This window comes from Taudactylus pleione, unplaced genomic scaffold (assembly GCF_031769625.1).
Source record: "Taudactylus pleione unplaced genomic scaffold, aTauple2 ptg001956l, whole genome shotgun sequence".
Classification (NCBI taxonomy): Eukaryota; Metazoa; Chordata; class Amphibia; order Anura; family Myobatrachidae; genus Taudactylus; species Taudactylus pleione.
In genome coordinates this window covers 5,433,252-5,445,489 of record NW_028286352.1, presented here as the reverse complement: position 1 = coordinate 5,445,489, position 12,238 = coordinate 5,433,252, and the positions used below count along the sequence as shown (strand labels likewise).

At 40.9% G+C, this 12,238-nt stretch overlaps 1 protein-coding gene across 1 annotated transcript; it reads left to right on the top strand.

Annotated features, from left to right (window-relative positions):
• The first annotated feature begins 1,403 nt into the window (after positions 1 to 1,403).
• LOC148436134 (embryonic protein UVS.2-like) lies at positions 1,404 to 7,222 on the top strand. The gene is made up of 10 exons (XM_088465299.1): positions 1,404 to 1,455; positions 2,312 to 2,446; positions 2,539 to 2,656; positions 2,885 to 3,063; positions 3,167 to 3,248; positions 3,393 to 3,520; positions 3,901 to 4,016; positions 4,595 to 4,820; positions 6,347 to 6,465; positions 7,001 to 7,222. Exons 2-10 carry the CDS (start codon positions 2,347 to 2,349, stop codon positions 7,220 to 7,222), a joined length of 1,290 nt encoding a protein of 429 aa, XP_088321425.1. The 5' UTR covers positions 1,404 to 1,455; positions 2,312 to 2,346.
• Positions 7,223 to 12,238: the final 5,016 nt, after the last annotated feature.

The window sequence follows — 12,238 nt, the reverse complement described above, 5'->3', positions numbered from 1 at the left end:
TCAGTACAACAAGTACTAATCTCTCTCTCCATCTCTCTCTCTCTTATCTCTCTCTCTCTTATCTCTCTCTCTCTCTCCATCTCTCTCTCTCTCTCTTAGACCCAGAGACACAGAACAATGAGAAGGAGACAGCAGCTTCCCATTCAGGTAAGAATTATAAGATAAAGTACAATCCATATTACCTTAGTTTACTTATATACTAACAAAATGTATATGTTTCCCTTAATAATGAGAAATGCTTATTTACACCATCACAATCACTATCACTGGGATATACAGTTGTCTGATTACAATAATATTTCATGTACCATTTAGAAATGTACTTCAGTATAATGTAAAGGTGTAATAAATAGTGCAGTTATTACCACGTGTGTGATTGCACTGACACTGCCATGGTGACTGCACCTTCTGTCGTTTGGTTACTAGAATGACTGTCACTATTGGTTACACATCTTATACTACTGGCTAGAACATAAATGTAAATAAGATATATGTAACAAGGGTGTGACATTAATTACATTGTAAAAATATTTTAGGTGAAACTTCTAATATTTTCAAAAGACAATTTAGACTTTTTGAAAATTATAACTGAATCTGGCTGTAGTGCAATTTAGGTGAAGCTGTTTTATCTGTAGTCTGATCAATTCGCCGTAACACTTATTACAGGTTGAGTCTCCCATATCCAAAATGCTTGGGACCAGGGGTATTTTGGATATCGGAATATTCCGTATTTTGGAATAATTGCATACCATATTGAAATGTCTTAGGAATAGGACCCCAATATACACACAGAATGCATTTATGATTCATATACACCTTATACACACAGCTTGCAGGTAATTTTATACAATATTTTCAATAATTTTGTGGCTCAAACAAAGTTTGTGTAGATACATGAAATTAATTTATATGTCATATACACCTTATACAAACAGCCTATAGGTCATTTTATACTTTATTTTTAATAATTTTGTGCCTTAAACAAAGTTTGTGTACATTGAACATCAAAAATCAAAGGTTTCACTATCTCAGTCATGCTAAAAATATTCCGTATTTCGGAATATTTGGATATGAGAGACTCAACCTGTATTGAATTTCAAAATAAAGCAATTCTAGTAACTTATCCCTATCAATTACTTTGAGCCACATGCAATTGTAGGTTATAGCAGGTGAAACTGTGCCATGAGAGCCTATTCATAGAACATAAGTATCTGGTCATAAGTAAGGACATGTGTTTTATCTCAAAAATCATTGATAAGATAACTGTTAGGAATGTATTTAGTATGATGCTGTTTATTGCTCTCCAACAACTGCAACATACTGTATGCTCAATGTACTCTCTAGGTAAATGTAGTATTTATAGTTATTATATTGTATGTACATTACTATTTACAGTAGACACTGATGCCGGAGTGCAGGAAGGGACATTCAGCAAGATTATTGAAGTCAACAAAGGTATCAACATACTACTAATGCTAAATATATATAAACTAGTTAGGTTTAGAACTGTGTTGGTTCCTTAAAGTCTATGTTGGTACATGAGTATGCAGCTGAACACAAAGGAACTTAATTATAGAAAACAACATTAAGACCAGGGATAATTACAGAGTTACTCTGTTCTTTGCCTTTTCCCCAAAACTGACAATGAACTGCCCAGTAATAACATTTGTTGTTACCCAACTACTAGTCCCGTAGTACATACTATTAGCAGTAAGTAATTGTGAACGAGGATGCATTACATTAATCCTTACTCACTGTACTAGGTGCCCCTTAGATGACAGTCCCAAGGGTGAGTAGGCTGAGCTTTTATAAAATGGTGGAGAGAGTTTGTTTTTATTTTTATTAAATTATTTATTTTACACTACTAGACAGTAAGTATCCTTCTGCCCCTGTCCGGCTCCTTCCACCGGATGCCCCAGTCTTTGTGCACCTGCAAGAACTTTAGTTAGACTTGGCAGTTCTAAGTTTCACTACTCAAGAAGGAGCAGTGAAAACATTTTGGAAGACAGATGATTTTTGGATGAGCTGTCTCCATGCCAGTGTAATGATGAATTGCTCCAGTGGTCACCGCAAATTAGTAAGTTAATTATCATGGTCGAGCCTTACCCCGATTATTAACTTAGTGAATAGACCCTTAAGTAAGGAGGCACTGTAGGTGTGTTAATGAGCTAAGAAACACATCTTTAATGGAAAGAAAGATGGGTATAATATCTGTTATTATTACAACATAGGATTGAATAGTCTTACATGACTCTTACATACAGTAAACTAATGTATGAATGCTTCTTGTCCATGTAACTGGTTAATGTAGATAACAACATAAATGTGCATGAAGGAGATGTGCTCATGAAACCTGGACGCAGCGCCATCAGCTGTACAAATTGCCTGTGGCCTAAATCTGCAGATGGGACTGTCCATGTTCCGTACACCTTAGCCTCTGTTTATAGTGAGTTATCTATTCCTGATGGTATCCTAAAGTAGCCATGATCTCCTATTGTTCTAATATAATAATATATACTCAACTTCCTTTCTTGACAGATGACAATCAAGTCAAGTTGTTCAAAACTTCTATGCAGGAGTTTGAGACATTGACGTGTGTGAGGTTTGTACTACGGACTGCAGAGAAGGATTATATCAACATTGTCTCATCAAATGGGTAGGTTCTTCCATTATGTCTAAGTTATAGAGTAACACTAACTGAGAGGCTTCTGGTAACCAAAGCAGAATTTTCTACTCTTCACGATTACTGCTAATTCTCCATAAGAATTCTTCTGGAATGGGTGTGAATTTACCTTCCAGTGATGACTATTTCTATCCCTGTGTATATAAGTATACTGTAACCATTAAACAGACTGTCATACTGTACCTTCCTCACTGCTTCCAGTTGTACGTCATTTATCGGACGACAAGGTGGAGGACAGATGGTTGGACTAGATGTTGCTGGTTGTATGTCCAGAGGAGCTGTAGAACATGAACTAAGTCATGTCCTTGGATTTTACCATGAGCATATGAGGAGTGACCGCGATGACTATGTCACCATCAATTACCAGTATATCTCACCAGGTACTACGCACATGGAAAATGCACAAAAATACTGATTGTCACACAGTTTCGTGTTGTTGCCATTCACATGTGATGTGTAGTAATGGGAGATTTCTTGTTACAGGTAATGCAGTGAATTTTATAAAGAAAAACACTAATAACCTGGGTCTGGAGTATGATTATAGCTCAGTGATGCATTATGACAGGTAAGCTGCTATGCACAGAGGTACTACATGATAGATGATGGTGCGTGAATATAATTAGTGCACATTAATGTTATAACTGTCTCTATAATTCTGGACTGTACCGATTTCTACATGATATTGTCATGTTTATTGTCTGTGTGACAGGTATGCATTCTCTAACACTTCAAATCAACCCTCCATTGTACCCAAGCCTGATCCTACCATAACCATCGGTCAAAGAAAAGGATTGAGTATCTTGGATGTTTCTAAAATTAACCGGCTCTACCAGTGTAGTAAGTATAGATATCATATAGCCTCATTTATAGTTAGGAGTAAATTTAGCTAATACTTGCAATGTCCACCTTAGCTAGGCCATGTTGCACTGCAGGTGCTGGTGGTGGGGTCTCACGCTTCCAATCCCAACTCTAAAACCCAATCTAAATATACCCTGGCCATTATTTGTATGCTATGCATTTGTGCCTCTTGTGTCCTAACATGGTTTATCTAGGTGTAAACTTGCTCATTTTAGTGGGATTGTTTCTTTACACAAAGTGAGGCCCATTACACTGAGTGGCTGTATCTTTCACATCTGTAGCTCACCCTAGTAATATAATAACTCTCTATACTTTACCACATCTATAGTCATTAATTTATATCACTTTCTACCTCTTAGGTGTTTGTGCAAATTTGCTTAACAATAAAAATGGAACTCTGACCTCAGCCAATTATCCCTCAGCTTATCCCAATGATGCCAGATGTGTTTGGTTGATCAGGACACCATCTGGACAGGTATAGTAATGAATGGAAGGAGCATATACATATATATGTACTATATATGTACTTCCCACTTAATTCAGTTATCAGAATGAGGCACCATTTATCATACCTAATTGATTACACCAGTTGGCGCAACTGGGAGCCTTTTCTATGTGTGCCTTATAGATTGGGCAGTTAAGCAGCTGTCTAATCCTGGTTTGCTGTATAACTAGTGTGTAATTTTATTTAGGGATTATTGTACTAACACCAGCTTCAAAGTTTTCAGAGGTCATTCTCTGATACTTATGTTTTTTTATAGTAATAAATACTCCTAAGAATTGTATAATTTCCAACAGAAGAGAAGGATGTGTGGGGGGGGGGAAATCATATACAATGGTGACATACAGTATGATGGGTTGTTCTTCTCAAATCAAAGATGTTATTCTCCATTTAAGATTTCACAATACTCAAGTAACTAAGCCTAAATAAGGTGATCACATCCTTCAGTTTGACATAAAGTGTGTACATTAAGCTACATATGATCTTATTTTCAAAATTAAATGACTAAATAAAAAAGTTATTGCTGACTCCCTGATATGTCTTACATTAAGGCTACCCTGAATTTTAATGGCTTTGATGTCCAGTCCTCACCTGATTGTGCATCTGACTACATCAAGATATATGATGGTCCCAGTAAGACATCTCCCCTGTTGCTGGACAAAACTTGTGGGACTGGACTGATCCCTCTAATCATTGCATCAACTAACCAGATGCTGGTGGAGTTTGCCAGTGACAGCAGCGTTACAGGGGTTGGCTTTAAAGCTACATATGGCTCAGGTATTGTACTCAGTTAAAGAAATGTTTAATGTTATAGTTTTCCACTGTCTAATCCTACTTATATACTACAGATGTTGTCAGGTTCCTTGCACTGAATGGCAGTCATGGCTAGGATAATTGTATCCATAAACTAGAAAATGTAGCTCACAGCTAAACTAATTAGCTACATTTCCCAAGATAACATGAACCATCCACTTAATCATATGGTGACCATGTCCTGCAGAGACACTACTACACCTATGTGTTACTGTATCGTCTTTGTAAGATCTCATCAGCATCAGAACGTTTAGGCTGCTATTGTACTTCATGTATTAACTTTTTCCTATACAGTAGGAGTAGAAACAGGAGGAAAACTATCATTAAACTATAATTGGTAACGAGTCCAGGAGAGTCAGTTTTGAAAAAATGGATCTCAAAGTGGAAGAACTGACATGTATTAACCACTGACATTTGATTGTTTTTAATGTTTCAGTAATATTGTACCATGATTAATTTACTATATACTAATTATAAAATATTGTTTCCACTGTATATGGCAGTGTTAGTATGAATAGAAACTACATCAAATCAGCCCTCACTTGACCTCAAAAGCTCCCCTTACATATAAATCTGACCTTGTCCTGATATATATCTCCTCTTGCCACCTCAGTATATCTAGAGACCTACTGTATACCTTTCCAGTCCCTAGTAACCAGACCTCCTTTCAGTGCTTTAAATTTGTGGGAATCCCTATCTCGCCTGACCAACTCTTTCTCAACCTTAACTACTTCAATTGGTAACTCAAAACCTATCTCTTCACAAGTGCTTTCATCCCCTCTACCTGCAACATCTCCTACCACTCATCCCTTTAGCCCCTGTCCTACCAACTTCTTCTGCCTCCCTCTGCTGCCTACATCTAGAGCAAGGAGCTCTCAACCTTATGTCTCACATCTATCTTTGGCATCCATCCATTTACACATTGTCCATCTCCTGTGCTATCTCTAACAGTAAAACCATTGTATGATATACACTTCTGTGGATAGCATGATTATACCTGCTTAAAAATGCTCCAAGGTATGGGAATTCAGACAAGCACATATCAGCTATAAGCTGAATGGACAGTATGCAATGTGTGATAGCTCAGGCCAAATCATGACACACCAGTATAATAAACTTCAAGGTTTAAACTCCTTCAGTCATAGTGTGACTTCTATCATCCTTTATGTATCTTTGTTTTAGATTGTTAGTTTCTTTGCCTATTCAGCACTGTGGAATTTGTGAAACCTTATGAATAAACTTTGATGATGATGATTAGAAAACCACAGGCACTTAGTAGTAGACATACACTTACAAACATAATTATTAATAAATTGCTGTCTCTAATCAGTAACTAGACAGTAAAAACATTTTTTATAGAACTAAGTAAGTTTTATGGAACCTTTGTCAAGTATTCATCATATCTTAGAGAATTACATAGCCTGGTCCTTTGCTGGATTTTGGATAACAAATGCTGTTTGTTCTCTGCTTTATATCATATCTCCCTAAAGTACAATGTGGAGGGAATTTCTTTGCCTTTGAGAAGAACTTTACATCTCCTGGATACCCAAATGCATACAGCCCAAACATGGATTGTACCTTCAATATTACAGCTCCTCAGGGATATCGGGTAAGAACAGATTTGTAGTTGAAGATAATTTGTGTAGTGGATTCAGTAATGTTATGGAAGCTTTATGTATAGATACATAGAAAGAGAGAAATAATAGATAGATAGAGAGATGATAGATAGAGAGAAAGGGATAGTGTCTCATGTGTGAATGTAGTCACCAGGCCAATATTGAGTTCATCGTGGGCTGTGATATGAGGTAAGTGGCCAACTCACCTCCTTATCTTAGAATATATTAGTCCCATTTGTATGATGTAGTTTGCTGACTATAATGGCTGTGGAGATAGATTTATTTGAAGGAGTTTCATAGGCTCTAAAACACAAATTGTATGATTGGTTAATAAAAATATTCTGCTTTAAGAATGATCAGTATAGATATGAAATGTACAAACATATCTATGTATGATGTTATTATCAGATTTATATGCTCACACATTATGCCTGTGGGGAATATTCTAGCTGACTTTGGTATTTCTGTCGTATCTGCTTTCTGTATGTCTCTTTCATTAATAATAATTAATATTTCTGTGTATTACAGATATTACTGACTGCAACTGATTTTCACCTAGAGGACGCCTCTTACTGCATCCAAGACTATGTGGAGGTCCATTTTGATTCTCATGTGTACGGTCCATTCTGTGGTGAAGACGGCGGATTTAATCCCATAACCTCCACTGGGAATACCATGGTGGTGATATTCCACAGTGATATCAAAACTCAGCTAAAAGGTTTCCAGGCTTACTACACCTTCAGTGAGTAATACAATCCCATCTATTCACTACAGAGCAATTTTATAGGACATTATATAACTTTTATGATTTCATTTATTTGCTATAATTAGGTGTATTGCTTCTCACTGATACTGATTTATGACATCACTTTCCTTTACACACATCATATAGCTTTGTTGTAACCTCAGGTAGTCTGAACCCAGATGTCGCCTAAGCAGGGCTTGGTTAAGCTTTGTAGTGGTGACTACCAAGTTTATTTTCTAAATGATATAGTGGTGATGTTATTAAAAAGAATAATGTGTAAATATGCCCAGCACCACAAATGCGTTAAACACACTATAGTGCCCCCAGTTCCCATTATGCCACAGAACTCCCCACTCAAGTGATGTAGCTATGTGTGGGGGCCCTGTTGGTAATCTGGCAGTGTGCCTGAACCAGACTGTAGATGACACCAAACTTACCTCTCAACATGACCCATTCCATAAGTGACAAAAAAACTCTGTTCCTGGGCCTCCCTCTTAATTTATGATTGCTATCTCCTGTGTTGAACTAGTTAATTGATAAGAGAGGTGCTGAAGTACAGGTGACGGCAATCATATATTAAGAGGGAAGTCCAGGAACAGAGCATTTTGTCCCTCCTGGAATGGATCATGTGGGAGGTATGCACCAACTCTTATCATCTCTCTGGGTGAATAAGGGCCAGCATGCTGATCACACAGACTAATGACGCTGTACTTCCTCTTGTAGCTGGTGAGGATGGCAGCTGCTGTATAGCTGTGTGTGGCAGGAGGAAGAGGGAATATACTGGTCACATACAAGGCAGCTTTGAAATATATATACTGTATACATCTTATGTTTGCAAATAAAATAATAAATACTCTTAACTAGGGGTGAGCGGGTTCGGATTTCTGAAATCCGAACCCCCCGAGCCCCCCCGATCTGAGGCAGATCCGAGTCAGGCTCGACTTTTCCCGCCTGACTCGGATCTGAAATCGAGGCAAAACGTCATCATCCCGCCTTCCGGGTCTCGCGGGTTTTGGATCCGATATAAGGTACCCGCGTCGGCGCCATTTTCTCACTTGGCTGTGGACAGTGAAGAGGGAGGGTGGGAGATAGGGCTGGCTGGGCTGTGTAGTGTAGTGTAGTGTAGTGCAGAGTAGTGTTGTGCTGTGCTGTGCTGCGCTGTGCTGCTGTTGTCCATAGGGGCTGTGTCCACTACTTCAAAGTCCATAGGGGCTGGCTGTGTTGTGCTGTGCTGCTGTTGTTAATAGGGGCTGTGTCCACTACTTCAAAGTCCATAGGGGCTGGCTGGACTGTGTTGTGCAGTCAGTTCTCCATAGGGGCTGTGTCCACTCCAAAGTCCTGTGCAGTGTCCCAGTCCTAAAGGAGTGCTGTAGTGTTGTCCAGGGGGTGCTCTGTCCATCAGGGGTGCTCCCCCCAAGTGCTAAAAAAATAATATTTTTCTGTGTTTGTGAATTGTGTGCGCAGTAGCAGCACGTGCATCAACAAAGTAGTGCCAAGTGTGCGCCTGTGTCATAAGTAAAGGGCCGGCTGGCTTGACCGGTAAAGGGTGCTGTAACCCCCAAAGTACACTCCAGTCCAAACAAAAAAAATAAATATTTTCTGTGTTTGTGAATTGTGTGCGCAGTAGCCGCATGTGCATCAACAAAGTAGTGCCAAGCGTGCGCCTGTGTCATAAGTAAAGGGCCGGCTCACTTGACCGTTAAAGGGTGCTGTAACCCCCAAAGTACACTCCAAACCAAATAACAAAATATTTTTTCTGTGTTTGTGAATTGTGTGCGCAGTAGCCGCACATGCATCAACAAAGTAGTGCCAAGCGTGCGCCTGTGTCATAAGTAAAGGGCCGGCTGGCTTGACCGTTAAAGGGTGCTGTAACCCCCAAAGTACACTCCAGTCCAAACCAAAAAAAAAAATATTTTCTGTGTTTGTGAATTGTGTGCGCAGTAGCTGCACGTGCATCAACAAAGTAGTGCCAAGCGTGCGCCTGTGTCATAAGTAAAGGGCCGGCTGGCTTGACCATTAAAGGGTGCTGTAACCCCCAAACTACACTCCAAACCTAATAAAAAAATATTTTTTCTGTGTTTGTGAATTGTGTGCGCAGTAGGCGCATGTGCATCAACAAAGTATTGCCAAGCGTGCACCTGTCATAAGTAAAGGGCCGGCTGGCTTGACCGTTAAAGGATGCTGTAACCCTCAAAGTACACTCCAAACCAAATAACAAAATATTTTTTCTGTGTTTGTGAATTGTGTGCGCAGTAGCCGCACGTGCATCAACAAAGTAGTGCCAAGCGTGCGCCTGTGTCATAAGTAAAGGGCCGGCTGGCTTGACCGTTAAAGGGTGCTGTAACCCCCAAAGTACACTCCAGTCCAAACCCAAAAAAATATATTTTCTGTGTTTGTGAATTGTGTGCGCAGTAGCCGCACATGCATCAACAAAGTAGTGCAAAGCGTGCGCCTGTGTCATAAGTAAAGGGCCGGCTGGCTTGACCGTTAAAGGGTGCTGTAAACCCCAAAGTACACTCCAAACCAAATAACAAAATATTTTTTCTGTGTTTGTGAATTGTGTGCGCAGTAGCCGCACGTGCATCAACAAAGTAGTGCCAAGCGTGCGCCTGTGTCATAAGTAAAGGGCCGGCTGGCTTGACCGTTAAAGGGTGCTGTAACCTCCAAAGTACACTCCAAACCAAAAAAAAATATATTTTCTGTGTTTGTGAATTGTGTGCGCAGTAGCCGCACGTGCATCAACAAAGTAGTGCCAAGCGTGCGCCTGTGTCATAAGTAAAGGGCCGGCTGGCTTGACAATTAAAGGGTGCTGTATCCCCCAAAGTACACTCCAAACCAAATAAAAAAATATTTTCTGTGTTTGTGAATTGTGTGCGCAGCAGCCGCACGTGCATCAACAAAGGAGCAGCGCCAAGCGTGCGCCTGTGTCCCATAAGTAAAGAGCCGGTTGGCTCATTTCTTAAAGGGTGGTGTAACCCACAAAGTGCACTACTCTCCAGCAAAAATAAAAATATATTTTCTGTGTTTGTGTGCGCCTTAGCCGCACGTATATATCAAATCGATAAAACATAAATGGAGGACCAAACTTTCTCCGATAAAAATAAAATAGAGAAAGATCAAGAACCACTTCCTCTTAGTGCTGAAGCTGCTGCCACTAGTCATGACATAGACGATAACATGCCATCAACGTCATCTGCCAAGGCCGATGCCCAATGTCATAGTAGAAGCCACATACAATCCCAAATGACAAAGTTCAGGAAAATGACCTTAAAAAAAACATTTAAATCATCTGAAGAGAAACATAAACTTGCCAATATGCCATTTATGACACGGAGTGGCAAGGAACGGCTAAGGTCTTTCCCTATGTTCATGACTAGTGGTTCAGCTTCACATGACGATGGAAGCCCTCCTCCCACTAAAAAAATCAAATGAGTTAAGCTGGCAAAAGCACAGCGAAGAACTGTGCGTTCTAAGAAGATATCACAAATCCCCAAGGAGAGTCCAAGTGTGGTGGCGGTTGCGATGCCAGACCTTCCCAGCACTGGACGGGAAGAGGTGGCTCTTTCCACCATTTGCACACCCCCTGCAAGTGCTGAAAGGAGCACCCACAGTCCACTTGCTGATATGCAAATTGAAGATGTCACTGTTGAAGTACAACAGGATGAGGATACTGGTGTAGCTGGCGCTGAGGAGGAAGTTGGCGAGGAGGATTCTGATGGTGATGTGGTTTGTTTAAATCAGGCTCCGGGGGAGACAGTTGTTGTCTGTGGGATGAAAAAGCCCATCACGGTCATGCCTGGGCAGAAGACCAAACATTCCACCTCTTTGGTCTGGCAATATTTCTATCCAAATCCGGACAACAACTGTCTTGCCATATGTACCTTATGTAAAGGTGGAATAAGTAGGGGTAGGGATGTTAACCACCTAGGAACATCCTCCCTTATACGGCACCTGCAGCGCGTTCATAATAAGTTACTGTCAAGTTCAGAAACTTTGGCTAAGACCGTAAGCAGTCCAGGGACACCTAAATCCCGTTGTCCTGTTGTATCCAAGCGTCTGCAAACCACACCGTCAACTCCCTCCTCGTCAATTTCCTCCTTAGTCAGGATCGGAAGTAGTCCTGCAGGCCATGTCACTGGCATGACTGACTCTCCTATCCGGGATTCCTCCGGAGGATCCTGCATTGCTACGCCTCCTGCTGCCGCTGCTGCTGTTGCTGCTGCTGGGAGTCGTTCATCATCCCCGAGAGGAAATAGGAACACCACTACTTTTACTAAACAATTGACCCTCCAACAGTCCTTAGCGAGGAGGATGAAGTACAACAGCAGTCATCCTGAAGCAAAACGTATAACTGAGGCCTTGACTGCTATGTTGGTGTTAGACATGCGTCCGGTATCCGCCATTAGTGCAGTGGGATTTAGACAATTGATGGAGGTAGTGTGTCCCCGGTTCCAAATCCCGTCTAGATTCCACTTCACTAGGCAGGCAATACCGAGACTGTACAGAAACGTCAGAAAATGTGTCCTCGGTGTCCTGAAAAATGCCGTTGTACCCAATGTCCACTTAACCATGGACATGTGGACAAGTGGAACAGGGCAGACTAAGGACTATATGACTGTGACAGCCCACTGGGTAGATGTATCACCTTACGCAGCAACAGCAGCAGCGTCACCAGTCGCAGCATCTCAGAAACGCCAGCTCGTTCCAAGGCAGGCTACACTGTGTATCACCGGTTTCAGTAAGAGGCACACTGCCGACAACCTCTTAGAGAAACTGAGGGAAATCATCGCACAGTGGCTTACCCCACTTAGACTCTCCTGAGGATTTGTGATATCTGACAATGCCACCAATATTGTGCGGGCATTACATCTGGGCAAATTCCAGCACGTCCCATGTTTTGCTCACACAATAAACTTGGTGGTGCAGAAATTTCTGAAAAGCGACAGGGGCGTGCAGGAGACGCTTTGGGTGGCCTGAAAAATGTTTGGCCACTTTCGCCATTCAGCGACTGCGTGCCGAAG